We start from the raw sequence: 14353 nt of genomic DNA, 5'->3' as shown, positions 1-14353 counted from the left end.
GGTTGTTTCCGCGACCCTGCTTGCATTCCAACATATAAGTCTATCCTCAAGCCTTACCTTGGCATGGTCTCGGAATTTCTTCATCACGCTCCTTTCGACTCTAATGTGACGGACTAGAAGCTACCTCGACCTCACATGGTGCAACCCGTCAACTTCGAACAACAGAAACCATGGATAATGGAGTCGCAGCCACGATCACACCCTCGCCCACGTCGGTAGCAGTATCAGCGGCACCAACTCTCAACGCAGAACCAGCTGCCCTGTTCTGGCTCGCTTGGGGAGGGCTATGGACAGTCTTGGTGCTCAGCGGAATGGCATTTCTCTTTGTCAACCGCAAAATGCCGTTTTTGAGGATCCGCGGCCTGGCTTTGTCGTTTGGGGCAGTTACCATGCTCCACCTCTATTGGATTTCAGTACAGATCGGCCTCGCTATTGGTTCCTATGTGCCTGATGGCGCCGAGTTCTGGGTAATGGGCCTCTATCTTCCTTTCGGCATCGCTCTCTTTCACGCCTCGAATAGCCGCTTCCTCCACGTCGCCAAGGCGCAGAGGAGATATGCCGGCACATCGGGAGTTCTGTCCCAGCCCGAACAGAAGCCGTGCGACGGCAAGGACAAGACGCTCGTGGGACGGTTCCGAAAGCTAGACTACACCACCAAGATGCTCGCCGTCGTGTGCACGGGCATGCTGCTCCAGGTACGTAACGGAACAAGCAGTGGACCGTGCCTTGTCAGATTTGGAAAACACATGGCTGACATGAGTTTCTCGTCAGCTGCTTCTCACTGTCGTGATGTGGCTCGTCTCACGCAAGTACCACCCTTGGTTTGGCATCCCCGGTACCGAGGCCAAGGGCACCGAGGCAGAGCAGAAGGTCGAGAAGGGGAGAGGTTGGGAATGGTGGCCTTCGGTCTTTTGGCAGTTCCTATGGGCCTGGATCGTCGCGCCCTTCATCCTCTGGAGATCACGTGGCATCAATGACACCCAGGGGTGGCGACTCCAGACCATTGGATGCTGTATCGCGAGGTGAGTGGCATTCACGACTAGCGTTTTGCGCGGCCCTCTTCCCTCCGGCTCACACTAACAACCTCAGCCTACACGCTACCCCTATGTGGCTTATCGCCTTGTATGTTCCAGCCATGGCACCTGTCAATCGATACTTCATCCCCCCTCAGTGGTATGTATATGAAGCATCACCCGTGCGCTCCGTCCCACGATACTCACACTGCATTCAACCAGGATCTGCCTTTCAATCACCTTTATCGAAATCTTTGCCATCTTCATTCCTTGTTGGCAAGTCATCAAACACAAGTCCCTTCGCCAAGAGACTCTCGAGTCCATCGCCATCTGGGAAGCCAAGAACCAGCAACGCGACAGAAGAAACTCCACTATCACAGGCTCTACCAAGGTCGGCTCACATCTGTCGACTGGTTCTACCTGGAAGTCTCTTGCACAACTTGAGAAGGACACAAGTCAGTCCGAAAGCGTCTACACAATGGGTGCCCTCGAGTACGTCCTTGACAAGAACCCCGAGCCCCTCAGGAAGTTCTCCGCCCTCAGGGATTTCTCGGGGGAGAACATCGCCTTCCTCTCCGCGGTTGGGGAATGGAAGTCTTCCATCCCCACCACTCCCGTATCGAACAAGCAGCGCTCCATGGAGCTCACTCGTGAGCGCTTCAACCGCGCGTTGCGCATCTACACCGAGTTCATCAGCCCTCGCCACGCCGAATTCCAGATCAACATCGCGTCACAAGACCTCAAGAACCTCGAGGACATCTTTGAGGACGCCGCGCGCATTCTCTACGGCCATCAGACAGAACGCTTCAGCGACCCAGTCGTGCCTTTTGAAGACCCCAACGGGGCCAGGCCTACTTCATCTTCCATTGCCTCCGAGACATATAGCATGTCAGATGTCGCATCTCAGACACCAATTGCAGACCGCGCACAGTACTTCGGTGCCATTCCCGAGAAGTTCACGGCCGGCGTTTTCGATGATGCCGAGACGAGCATCAAGTATCTCGTGTTGACTAACACTTGGCCAAAGTTCGTCAAGGAGAGGAGGTATTCATTGGACTCGGAGGATTCGCGGGAGTCGAGGGACACTGTGGAGACATTCAACTCACAGTCAACACTTCACAGGGTGGTGAGGTACTTCAGGGCCATGAGAGTGTAGCATGGGCGCACCGCACAAAGCATTTGTTCTTTCGTTTACGCTTCACGATGATATCCCAGTTTTTTGTCATTCATACCACTTTGTAATTCATGTCAATCATAGAAAACAAGACAGTAAAATATCATGATACCAACGTTCACATCCACATCCATCTCCACCATCGTCATGTCTCATGCTGCGACGTGCCTTGCGAAGATCATTTACCCTGCAAAGTTTTCAGACTGTGGCTCTGCAAGCCACATATTCTTTGTCATGCAACTGCCGCTCCTCTCAAGTCATCAGTCGCGTGGCGAACGTTTAGATTTACGATGGTCACGCCCCCGGGCGCCTCGAGCACAAAGCCCGTTGGCGTGCAGAGTCAGGAACGAGGTGGCTCGTGTGAGGGGAGTCGAAGCCCAAATGAGCGTTGAATGACGCAACCGGACTCTTTATGTCTGCTTTGGGATGCTGTTGCGAGAAATGCCCAGCCACATAGCCAGTGGCTTCAAGCGTTGGGAGGCGCTCTCTGTTCAACTATGAAGAGCTTGTGGGGTGCGGCGTCTACTGTGATGCCAGTGCGGGAGGTTCCGGATGGCGGTGAGGTGGGATCTGAGGTTATCTCTCAGTCTCTCGGCAGTGTCGAAAGGAGGCACACCGGGAATGGAATGGTTTTTGGTTTGAGAGTGAGAACCCTTGAGTCTAGATCTCGATGGAGCTTGTTTGAAGTTTGCAGTTTGGAATCTTTAAAGCTGAATAGTCCCCGGAATGGGGATGGACGACGGCTTTACGACACACGTTCCTGAATCCTGTGAGACATGGCCAAGATATTTCGGCCGTTATGTTTGATAAGCTTTGCGGGTGACACAGAACCCGGGCCCTAGAGTATTTGTAAATACCGATCTTCCCCTCGGACCTCCACGGTGTTCCCGTAGGTCTGCAGTTCGCACGCAAGACGGACGTAAGCCACGTGACCGACAATGAGAGGTGTGCTTCCGCATTTGGACGAGGGCCTGATATCACCATTCCCATTTCCGGACAACCATCGAAGAGACTCGGAAAATTGGACAAGTTCTGACTCTGTCATTCTTACTAAGGACGCCGTTGGCACGTTGCAGTGCTTTGCTTGCTTTTCCTCCCCCGCATTTCGCCGCACTTGCTGATCCGGGGTAGAAAACGCGGGGGAGGAGGACGCAATCCCCCACATTCCGCCTGGACCCCTGGATCGTGACAGGGCGCTGTGATAGGGCGTCGTTGGGGGATATACCGAGGGGATGAAAGTGTGATGCAGATCCTTCAGGTGAGTGTTGGTGGCACGGGACCTGGAATCTGGGGAAAGGGGCATAGATCCGGGGAAGGATGACTTGATTCGTCGATGGAGGTGATACATGTGGGGTGCCGGGGGGGTTGTGTGTCGTTGATCTAGAGTTGAGTTCGTCCCAAGGTGACCCGAGATGAGATGTTGATTGGGTTGGGATGTAAGCTTGGTAAGCTTAGAAAGAGAGTTAGGTGAGTGTTTGGTCATCATCATTGTGATGAATTCCTGATATCGCGGGCTGCATTCACCCGAGGGAGATCAACGGCGAGTGGTATATCATAGATGAGGATCTAGAGGTTGAAGCGCCAAGATCAAGGAGTCTATCAGGACAGCCTTAGGCCTGCAGGTCATCACACCATTAATTCTGGGGATTATAGCCCCTCTCATCTCTCAATATGATGTTCCTCTCGACTTCTGCGCTGCTTTCTTTGCCTCTACTGGCCCCTCACGTCTTAGCTGGTCATGCAGGCCAAGTCTCGGACCCGTCAGCGTACCAGAGAGCCAGGTTCCGATGGTGGTGGCCCGGAGGTTGGATCGAGCCAGACCAAGTCGCGGCCGAAATCACCAGCATTGCGGATGCTGGCTTCGGCGGCGGCGAGATCGGCGATGTCAGAGACAGCGTGAAGGGAGCCATGGACCCCGCCGTGTACGGATGGGGCGAGGAGAGGTGGAACGACGGCGTGTTGAATGCTTATGAGCACGCCGCCAAGTAAGTTTGAAGTCGTCAAAGTTGAGTTGTTAGATGAGAGCTTACACACGCGGGCACAGACTTGGAGTTCATGTCGACATGACCTTGGGGCCCCACTGGCCGACCGGCTTCCCGGGATACACCCCGGACTCCCCTGAGACGATGAAGGAACTCGTCCATGGACAGGTCTTTGTGCAAGCAGGAGAAACATTTTCGGGGGCCCTGCCTCTACCTGTTGCGGCACCATCCGGAAACCAGACTGGCAATCTGGTGAACGCTACCCCGAAGCTTGTTGCGCTGTTAGCGGCCAAGACGACAACTGCGAATGAGAGTGCGGCCGTTGTCGAGTTTGACCCAGAGACTGTGACTGTGATTACGGATTCTGTTGATAATGGAACTTTGACATGGACAGCCCCATCGGACGGAGCGTATGTTGTGATTGCCGCTTATGCTCGTGGCACTGGCCAGATTCAGAACATGTACGACGGTAAGTATTGTTGAGTTGGCATGATATCAGCCTCCGTCTAACGTTCAACAGGACAACCCGATGGACCGAAGGTTTACTCGACCCCTGGATATATCGTTGATCACTTCAGTAAGGCTGGCGTGCAAGCCGGGGTGAAGTACTGGGAAGAGCACATCCTCATACCAGAGCTAACTGCACTCCTCCGCGAGTAGGTCTCATCAGTCGTTAGCTGCAGTTGAAACCTATTAACCTATCCTATGCAGAAGCAATGGATCCATCTTCGAAGACTCGCTGGAGCTCAAGTACAAGCAACTATGGACCCTCAACTTCACCCAAGAATTCCAGGCCCGACGAGGATACGACATCTCGCCCTTCCTCTTGTACCTGCTCAAAGACACAAACACACTCACCGGAGACAACTCCACCGCAACCAAAATCACCAACGACTTTTACAAGACCATCACCGACCTCTACGTAGACTACCGCTTGAAAGGCGTCACCACCTGGGCCAACAGCCTCGGCCTGAAATTCCGCGTCCAGCCCTATACCCTCAACTTCGACAGCACCTACATCGCAAGCCTCCTCGACATCCCAGAAGGCGAATCCCTCGGCTTCGACGGCGCGCCCGACTCCTTCCGCGTCCTCGCCACCGGCCGCGACATCGGCGGCCGCACCACCATCCTCTCCAACGAAATCGGCGCCTACTTCGGCAAAGCGTACGGCGTCACCTGGAAATTCCTCCTCGGCACGGCAAACCTCGACTCGGCCCTCGGCGTGAGCCAGAACGTCATTCACGGGTTCCCCTACGCGGACTCGCCGAGCAGCCTGTGGCCAGGCTTCGCGCCCTTCACGCCCCTGGGTGCTTCGTCGAATGGGTTCGCGGATGCGTGGGGTCCGAGACAGCCGCAGTGGATGTTTGCGAAGGCTGCGAGCAGGTACTTGGCGTTCTCGCAGAAGCTGCTCCAGGAGAGCGGGGCGTCGATTGACGTTGCGATTTTGAACCAGGATTGGGGCGTCACGGCGGCTTGGGATGATAGTAGCCTCAACGATGCGGGGTACTCGTACCAGTTTCCGACGCCGTATCTGTTAGAGAAGCACGGTGTTGCAGTTCGAGATGGAGTCTTGGCGGCAGAGGGACCGGGATACCGTGCGCTGATTATCAACAACCAGACAACGATGGAAAGTAACACGGCCGAGCTGGTGCTATCGTATGGTAAGGCCGGGCTACCTGTTGTTATTTCGGGCAACTCACCTAGCACGACGTTTTCGTACTACGCCGACCAAAATGCTGCTGACAAGGAGCTGGCTTCGACATTTTCTAAAATCTTGAATCTTCCGACAACACGCGTCGTTTCCGGGCCCGAAGCTGTCCCAGAGGCTTTGTCGACCTTGGGCGTATCCTCCTCTGTTGAATACCCACAAGGTCCGGGAAATAATAGCGTCATAACATACAGACGGACAGTTGGGGACGGTTATCTCTATTGGATCTACAACAACGGCGACGAGCATCTCCAGCTGCCGGTTAGACTTGCGGGGGCCGGGGCACCGTACGACATAAATCTGTGGACCGGCGATGTGAAACCCTTCGCTGCCTTCAATGCTGAGAACGGGTACATATTCTTGACCGTTACGCTGGCTCCCGAGGCGGTGGCTACCATTTTGTAAGAGCCTACTCCTTGACCTAAAACGTCGCTAACATGATGTCTAGCGTTGGATCGTCAAACCCTTTTTCAGCCCAATCTCTATCAACCCACCTCACCTCTACTGATTGTCGCGCCGTCGTCACCAATGGCACGGTGCAAATATCTTCCAACACGACATGCAGCGCAACAACATCGACGAACCAGACCGTTACACTCGACGCTACCGATATCCCAGAGTCCACCACGCCTTCCACATGGACCTTGCGAGTACAGGATTGGTCACCGCAATACCCCAATGCAACCGGTAACGCCTCGGTAGCAACATCCAAGACTTGGCTTGCGCCCATCCAGATAACCTCGTCGCTTGTGCCGTGGACCAACATCACTGGGCTCGAACATGCATCAGGTGTTGGCGTCTACAACACAACCGTCACTTTGGATGTCGGCAACGGTGCGGATCTGCGAGTGCTTCTTCACATGCCCGAGGTTGAAGGATCGTGGGGACTCACGATCAACGGCCAAGAGGTGGAAGGTGTGGATTGGTTCGCCAGCGAGCCGGTTGATGTCACGGACTATGTGACATTTGGCGCAGAAAATGGTTCGTATTGTCTTCAACGCTAGCTTTCCAGCCGTGCTAACGATGCCTACAGCTATTGAGATTACGGTTGCCACGAGCCTCTGGAACAAATTGATCAGTGTCTGGCCGGCCGTGTATGGATCAGAGGTGCCGGTGGCGAACGGACTGGCAGGATCTGTAGTCCTGACCATGGAAAAGATTCTGTTTGTATTTTAGGACTCAACCAATTTACTCGTTAGCACTATTTGCGAGGTCATTGACAATTGATGAATGTATCAAACGAAAAGATTGGACCAAAATGTCTTTTAATTATCCAGATGATGACGCTAACCTCCCCTCTCTAAACACCCATCTCGGCTATTACCCTTCCCATACGAAGTCCTGCTCAACCCCTGGAATCAACGGTCGAAGCGCCATGCCATAGTCACCAGCATTAGGGGTCCTGAGTAGCGTGTGGATATGGAACTTGGCCGGCTCCTTGTTCGTCAGGAAAACTCCAGAATGGTGGTCGAATTCCACGAGGATGACTGGACTCTGAACGCGGTAGTAGAACGGGTCTTGGTCGCCATAACCACCAATCCAACTGAAGTACGTCTCCTTGAAAAACGACTTTGCGTGATTGATGCGAATATCCCGGGCCTTCTTCGGCAGGTAGAGGAGGTACTGCTCGAGAATACCAACCACCAGCTCCTGCTGCTCGGCTGTCATGTCACCCACCAGAATACCCTCGTACGGCACGATCCGGTTGTCTCGGTAGGCGCCACACAGATGCCTCTGGTCGTCGTGGTTCCATCTCCCCTTCGGCATCGCTGGGTCCTTCAGCAGCTTGTACGTCTGCGCCTTCTGTTGAAAATTGGCCGGGAGGGACTGCATCAGCTGCAACCCAAGCCTCTCCTCCGTCTCCAGGATTCTCGTCCCCTTGTACGGGCCGTCATCAATAAGGTTCGGCTCCGCGCCGGTGAACCACGGCGACGCCACGATCTGGCCCTTATACAGAAAGATGTTGAGACACAGGTGGTGGCCGTAGAACGAGTACCCCCACGGCCGCGTCGCCGAGGGCGTGCCGAAGAGCACAAAGTTGTAGGAGTACTCGTTGCAGATGCTGGGCGCCTTGACCAGCTCGCCGAGGAAGCCGTTGATGCGCATGGCACCCAAGGCCTTGGCGTAACCTTCGGGCGACAGGGTCGCCTCCAGAACTTTGAGGATGCTCTCCCGGAGCTGCGGCGTCAGCTCGTCGAGGCGGAGGCCCTTGTCGCTGAGGAGGAACTCGGGGTTCGACCAGGAGCGCCACTCTGGCGAGTCGACGTGGTAGGAGAGGGTGTCCTTCTGTTTGGCGTCTAATTGGGAGAGAACGGCGTTGGTGGCATCTACGATGTCCTGGATCGGGACGCCCTCGTCGGCTAATTGGAAGAGGTCTCTTTTTACGGTGCCTGTTGTATGTTTTAGCTCCGATCAAAATTTCAATGTATCAATTGGACCTTCGTGATCTACTTACCATCTGTCGTGATGCCAGTGTATGGCTCCTTAAAGAGCTTTCGCCAGTGCAAGTACAGGGCGTGCAGCCATGGCGGATTTCCACCCTCTTTGAACTCTTTTGCATAGACGTGAGCATCCTGCTTCTGCATGGTTGTGAAGCGAGGTATGCTCAGGTCTGGCAAGTGTTGGCGATACTCGCCGCCGTGAAGGCTCTGCTCTCCTCCACCAGCCATCTCGTCGGTCTTGAGATGTGACAACAACACACCAAGTCGTTGAGTTGGTATTGCTTGGTGATTTGGGCTCCTCGAAGATGCAGTTGCTGATTTCATGCACCGCTCTCTCCAATTGATAGCTTGAATAACAGAAAAGATGTATCAGTCAGTTGACAAACGACGTGCTCAAGGCTGCGAAGTCGGCAGATTAATCTTCAGTGACTCTCTCATTCATCACTACCCCATCAGCCCACATCAAGCAAAACCGTATCAACTGCCGCGGGTATGTCACGAAGCTGACGTCGGCGACCATCGGCCCATGTGCCCCCGACATCTGTACCCCTCACTTTCCGGCCCCTCATCCCACTTCGTTACACCCCTCATCCTCGCATCCCCCCCACTCGACCCCAGAGCTGCGCCCCTGGCCGCGCCCGGCTTTTCCGCATGTCATCAACTCTGTACAGAAGCAACCAATGGCGTTGCATGCGAAATCTGGCTTAGCGCAGGCCGAGAGTGCGATTGCGCAGGAAAACACAGTTCAGAGCTGCTGTGGCTTGTTGTGTGACACTTCCCGGACCTCCGAGCCGGCGAAATCCCCAAAACGCCCATCGGCACTTGGTGCGGGGAGCCCCAGTCGGATTCCACGATTCGGAGACGCCTCCCACCAACCTCTCGACCCCCTCCACTCCGCGAACGCCATCCGAACTTGCATTTGAAGGAGAGCCTCGAGCTGGGAAAATCTTACGATATCTCGCCAAAAAGCCTGGATCTCAATTAGGAGCATTCACACACACACACACACATTCACACCGTCAACATGTCTTCGTCATCAACTTTCTCCCGTAAGCCTTCCCTTCCTCTTACCCGGCAGCCGTTCCGATCCCCCTCATGAGCTTGCTTGCTAATCAGCCCCAGGCCTCGTGCGGTTCATCCCCCGTGATGCTCCCAGCAAGGTGCTGATCGGAGAACCGGAATCAGAGTCAGTCGACGTCGGCCTGGCTGTCCGGGACGGCAAGGAGGTCAAGGTCGCTGTGTGGTCCGGCTCTAGCGTGCTCAACCCCGGCAGCAAGACCGACCAGGTGGCCGTCATCGACCGCGTCCTTTCACCCGTGTCGGCTGAGGAGGTCGGCACCATCCGTTGCATCGGGCTGAACGTGAGTGGTCTCCTTATCTCCCATCGCATGAAGGGGTAGGCAATGCTGACTCGAGGTGTAGTACGTCCAGCATGCAAAGGAAGTCGGCGTCGCCCTGCCAGACGTTCCTACCGTGTTCCTGTAAGTCGATCTTCGCAAATCTCACGAGAAAGTGTCCGGTCGCTGATAGCAATCACAGGAAGCCCAGCACGGCGCTGGGTAACCCCTGGCCGGAGCCGACTGTGCTGCCGCACCTCACTCAGGCCGACGACTGCGGCGACTACGAGTCCGAGCTTGCTATCGTGCTCGGCAAGGCATGCAAGAATGTGTCCGAGGCAGACGCCATGGACTACGTCCTGGGCTACACTGCCTGCAACGATGTTTCCAGCAGGACGTACCAGATGAACCAGTCGCAATGGTGCTTCGCGAAGGGCTTTGACGGTTCCTGCCCCTTGGGTAAGATGCATTTCCAAAATTTCCCAAGGTGTGAAGGCATAGGTGCTAACGAGATGATTTAACGTAGGACCTACACTTGTCTCGAAGTCCCTCATCCCGGACCCTACTAAGCTCCAAATGCGCGGCTTGAGGAACGGCGAGGTTCTCCAGGAGAGCGGTATCGAGTAAGTCCAGTCCTTAATGCATCTCAAAATTCATATTACTGACGTTGATATTTTCAGCGACCTCATCTTCAGCATCCCTAAAATCATCAGCTTCCTGTCCCAGAGCACGACGCTGCCCACCGGCACCGTCATCATCACCGGTACCCCTGCGGGTGTCGGTCTTGGCCGCAAGCCCAAGGTCACGCTGAAGCACGGCGATGAGTTCAAGGTTGAGATTCTGCCCCACATCGGCACTCTGGTCAACGTCTTTGAGAACGAGAAGTAAGGTGGTCGCCTTGGCTGTGGCGTGTGCTTGAGATCCATGTAACTCTACACCATGAGACTAGGTTGATTAGAGTAAGAAAGCGGTTTAATGAGACGAAATAAAGAATAGAGCTTCGCTATTGGATGAAATCTTACATGTCAGTGGCGTGGCATGCTTAGAGACTTGAAGTAACGTGTAACATGTAGTCCTGATGGGCTCACATCCATGAAGGACTAAAGAGTGGCTGGCTGTTCAGTCAAGTGCTATCAGCTGGAAATGACCAAGACATCGGAGAGAGAACGTATATTGTCGAAGACGATGTCTCGTATGATCACGAATGAATCTCGGTTGAACCATCCCGTGAAGCCAATATGCAGCCATAACCATTTCAATCCCAATGTTCACAATTCAAATGGGGCATCTCAATTTCAGATCAATTCAATCATTGGTATTTTCTCTACGAAGAAACCAGCATGTAACTCTTTACTGATCAATCAATGGGGGAACGACCTCAAGAAGGTGCTCAACAATAGCATCAGGGCCCCTCTCAACCTGCAGTCCATGCGGAATGGCGTGCGTCTTGATGTCTGGCTTGATTGACCTCGCCGTCGACAGGATCTGGTTGGCCTCCTCCGCAGTCCACATTGACGCACAGAACTTTGCTATCGTCAGATGCAATCTCTCTCAAAGGGGGAATATCAACTCACCAGGACATCAGGCATGTGCTCCTTGACCTTGCCCTCGACCTCATCTATCCCTGTGAAAATCGTCAGCTACCAAACAGCTGTCATGTCTGAGAAAATGGCTTACTCTCGCAGTTTGCAACATGCTCAATCGTGTACCGGTCCTTGAGAGCCTCAATCATACGGCCGACGAGGCGCTTCGCGCGCTCAGGGGCCGTGTTGACGGTCACCAGCTTGTAAGGACCCTTGGGCGCCATGGTGCGGGGTTGATAGCGGAGGTGGAGGTGGTGATGGCAGTAAGACTGGTATGAACTTTTGAGACGACACAACAAGAATAGCTTCTCGGTCGGATGTAGAGTTGCCAAAAACAGAAGTTGCTAAGAAATAGACTTGACAAGAATCCTGAAACTTGTTGTTCCTCGTAGTGACAATCAGGGAGAGCGTCTAAGTTTGAGCAGCTTGATTTTTGTCGTGGGATGACATGCCGAGCCCCGAAGCCGCTGACAACGACGGCCAATATAATCGGCAGATGACTGCGCCGAGGTCGCTCGCGCGCATATTTCGCACATACGAAAAACCGCCGAAACACACTCATCACACAGCAACAGCTGGGCCACCAGCAACAGACCCTGGAACCTCTCCACGCAGCAGAAACCAGTTGCCGGCTTTGCCGATTTCGCCTCCGTTACGAGAACCCCGTATATCCACTTCTCCATCCTTCCATTCGGCTTGATTCCAGTGGGAACTTCGTAACCAGCCGTGAATAGTGGCCCGCCAGGCGGCTGGGAGACACGGCGGCGACAGCGCGGAAAACCCGAGACCCCGGATTTCCCGCCAGCGCATCCAACGCCGTCCACCACCAATTTCAATTTCCCACTACTGCGTCCACCCAGAAATAATGCCCCCGCGGGACGCTCCCGCGTCTCCGGCTCGCAGTGTGGGGGATCTCCGGGGAAGCCTACAGCATGGGGGGGCGGCAAATTAGGCAGAGAAGGGGGACTTGCCGAAGGCGCATTCCCAACAAACATTTGAAGAAGAACATGGGTTGAACACTTGGATCGAGCTGTTCTTTCGATCCGACCGTGTTCTTGGTGGTGCAGTCTTTGAGTGGTAAGGGAGTCCTGCCATTGCGACCGAACCCAAACTCTCTTTTTTCTACGCATCTCGTCTCAAGTTCTTATTGAAGCTGCCGAGCCCGAACGACGACACTATGTTTCGGTGGCTCAATTCGTTGATTTTCCCAAGAGCGTCAGCATCGTCGGCTGAGAAATCTGACAACATGGCGGTGAGTGGTGCCTGTCTTTGATTGACTCTACCCGTGGTTATGGCGTGTCCATGGTAACTAACAAGATGAACCAGGTCACTGCTCACACCAGATCATCAGTACAACTGGAAATCATAGTCGTCGGCGCCGGTCTGAGCGGCCTCGCAACAGCAGTAGCGGCAGCTCTCTCGGGGCACAAAGTCACAGTCTTTGAATCCGCAAAGGAGCTGCTCGAGGTGAGATCTCATCATCCCATCATGAGATTTCTTCATGAGATATTGACAGAAATCCCCCCCTAGGTCGGAGCAGGCCTGCAGGTGACGCCAAACTCCACCCGCATCCTGCAGAAATGGGGCCTCCCAGATCGCCTCTGGAAATCCGCCTCGGAGCCCAACACGCTTGTCGTCCACCGCTACTCGGGCAGCGTCCTCGCCAAGGAGGAGAACTTCAACAAGAACATCCGCGCAAAGTATCAGGCCCCCTTCATCGACCTGCACCGCGTCGACCTGCAGCTGTCCCTGTACGAGCGCGCCAAGGAGCTTGGCGTGCGCTTCGCCCTCGGCGAGAAGGTCGACAGCATCGACTTCGACCTCCCCGAGCTGACCACGCAGTCCGGCGTCAAGGCTCGGGCGGACCTCATCGTCGCCGCCGACGGGCTGTGGTCGCGCTCGCGCGCGTGTTTCTTGAAGGCGGACGATCCGCCGCTGGCGACCGGCGATCTGGCGTACCGTGTTGTGTTGAACGTTGACCAGATCAGCGACCCGGAGCTGAAGGCGTGGATTGAGAATCCGCAGGTGCATTTCTGGGTCGGGCCCGGCACGCATTGTGTGGGATACTCGATGCGGGCGGAGAAGATGTATAATCTTGTGGTGCTGGCGCCGGATGACTTGCCGACGGGGGTGAGCAGGCAGGCGGGTGATGTCGATGAGTTGAGACAGCGGTTTGAAGGGTGGGACCCGATTTTGAGGAAGTTCCTTGATGCTGTTGACAGTGTTGAGAAGTGGAAGTTGATGCACAGTAAGTTTGATGATGAAATGCTCGCTGCGAACGGTCATACTAATGCCGCTTTCAGGAGAAGAGATGGCCTCATGGGTGAGCGACAAGTCCAACTTTGTGTTCGTGTAAGTTGCCTCATCTCACTCATAACCCAGCGCTGAGTGTTCGCTAACGACTGGATTCCAGCGGAGATGCATGCCACCCCATGCTGCCGTACCTCGCCCAGGGCGCCAACTCAGCGGTAGAAGACGGCGCTGTTCTTGGTCTTTTGCTGGGCCATCTCACCAGCAAGTCTCAATTGCCGACTGCCCTGAGATTGTACGAGAAGCTCCGCAAAGCCCGCGGCGAGGCGATTGTGAGGGAGACGTTCAAGCAGGTGAGTGCAGCTGTTCATCTGGCACGCTGATCAATGGCTAACTTCCCGCCGCAGCGCCATGATTTCCACATGCCCGACGGCCCAGAGCAAGAGGCCAGAGACAAAATCTTCCTGTCTCAACTCGGCAAAGAGCTCAAGGGCCCCTTTCCGAGCAGATGGACGTGTCCCGAGGTCCAGCCGTGGCTGTACGGCTACGATGCGTACAAGGAGGTCGAGGAGGTGATGAAGAGCGACCCGTTCAGCAGGGCGAATCTTTAGGGTATTGTGTTCTCCAGGCAGTATTTCCAGTGGGCTGCAGAAGCAGCGGCTCATTTTTTTGTTAGCGACGGGATTTTTCATGTACGGGGTAATACCAGCTCTGGAAGGGTGCCATGAGATCGGCAAGGCATATTGTGTACACTTCAAATCATTAGCGATATATCAAATAACATCATTTTGCTTGCACCCGTCGACCACCAGCGGATTGAAAAGGGACCGAGGGCTGAGCCGTCATCCGGGCGCTGAACCGCCGA

At 54.7% G+C, this 14353-nt stretch overlaps 6 protein-coding genes across 6 annotated transcripts; 4 read left to right on the top strand and 2 right to left on the bottom strand.

The window, feature by feature from the left end:
- Nucleotides 1-170: 170 nt before the first annotated feature.
- Nucleotides 171-2169, top strand: CGGC5_v012002 (uncharacterized protein; the record flags this gene model as incomplete). The annotated part of the gene is made up of 4 exons (XM_032030799.1): nucleotides 171-695; nucleotides 772-1022; nucleotides 1090-1173; nucleotides 1236-2169. The coding sequence occupies 4 exons, from the start codon at nucleotides 171-173 to the stop codon at nucleotides 2167-2169; spliced, it is 1794 nt and encodes a 597-aa protein (XP_031889684.1).
- Nucleotides 2170-3858: 1689 nt separating this feature from the next.
- On the top strand, nucleotides 3859-7053 carry CGGC5_v012001 (uncharacterized protein; the record flags this gene model as incomplete). Its single annotated transcript, XM_032030798.2, has 6 exons — nucleotides 3859-4172; nucleotides 4232-4638; nucleotides 4690-4825; nucleotides 4881-6278; nucleotides 6326-6858; nucleotides 6911-7053. 6 exons carry the CDS (start codon nucleotides 3859-3861, stop codon nucleotides 7051-7053), a joined length of 2931 nt encoding a protein of 976 aa, XP_031889685.1.
- Nucleotides 7054-7197: 144 nt separating this feature from the next.
- Nucleotides 7198-8546, bottom strand: CGGC5_v012000 (uncharacterized protein; the record flags this gene model as incomplete). The annotated part of the gene is made up of 2 exons (XM_032030797.1): nucleotides 7198-8267; nucleotides 8333-8546. The coding sequence occupies 2 exons, from the start codon at nucleotides 8544-8546 to the stop codon at nucleotides 7198-7200; spliced, it is 1284 nt and encodes a 427-aa protein (XP_031889686.1).
- Nucleotides 8547-9342: 796 nt separating this feature from the next.
- Nucleotides 9343-10543, top strand: fahd2-1 (Fumarylacetoacetate hydrolase domain-containing protein 2; the record flags this gene model as incomplete). The annotated part of the gene is made up of 6 exons (XM_032030796.1): nucleotides 9343-9367; nucleotides 9441-9679; nucleotides 9741-9799; nucleotides 9858-10114; nucleotides 10182-10278; nucleotides 10336-10543. The coding sequence occupies 6 exons, from the start codon at nucleotides 9343-9345 to the stop codon at nucleotides 10541-10543; spliced, it is 885 nt and encodes a 294-aa protein (XP_031889680.1).
- Nucleotides 10544-11005: 462 nt separating this feature from the next.
- On the bottom strand, nucleotides 11006-11462 carry CGGC5_v011998 (uncharacterized protein; the record flags this gene model as incomplete). Its single annotated transcript, XM_032030795.1, has 3 exons — nucleotides 11006-11179; nucleotides 11230-11279; nucleotides 11333-11462. The coding sequence occupies 3 exons, from the start codon at nucleotides 11460-11462 to the stop codon at nucleotides 11006-11008; spliced, it is 354 nt and encodes a 117-aa protein (XP_031889681.1).
- A 1022-nt stretch (nucleotides 11463-12484) lies between these two features.
- Nucleotides 12485-14099, top strand: OpS4-0 (FAD-dependent monooxygenase OpS4; the record flags this gene model as incomplete). The annotated part of the gene is made up of 6 exons (XM_032030794.1): nucleotides 12485-12490; nucleotides 12565-12705; nucleotides 12769-13486; nucleotides 13542-13590; nucleotides 13652-13841; nucleotides 13896-14099. 6 exons carry the CDS (start codon nucleotides 12485-12487, stop codon nucleotides 14097-14099), a joined length of 1308 nt encoding a protein of 435 aa, XP_031889682.1.
- Between the last annotated feature and the right edge of the window lie 254 nt (nucleotides 14100-14353).

This window comes from Colletotrichum fructicola (genome assembly GCF_000319635.2).
Source record: "Colletotrichum fructicola Nara gc5 chromosome Unknown KSG_Nara_v1_contig07, whole genome shotgun sequence".
Lineage (NCBI taxonomy): Eukaryota > Fungi > Ascomycota > Sordariomycetes > Glomerellales > Glomerellaceae > Colletotrichum > Colletotrichum fructicola.
The sequence above is the reverse complement of the archived record's forward strand: the minus strand, read 5'-3'. Positions and strand labels throughout refer to the sequence as shown.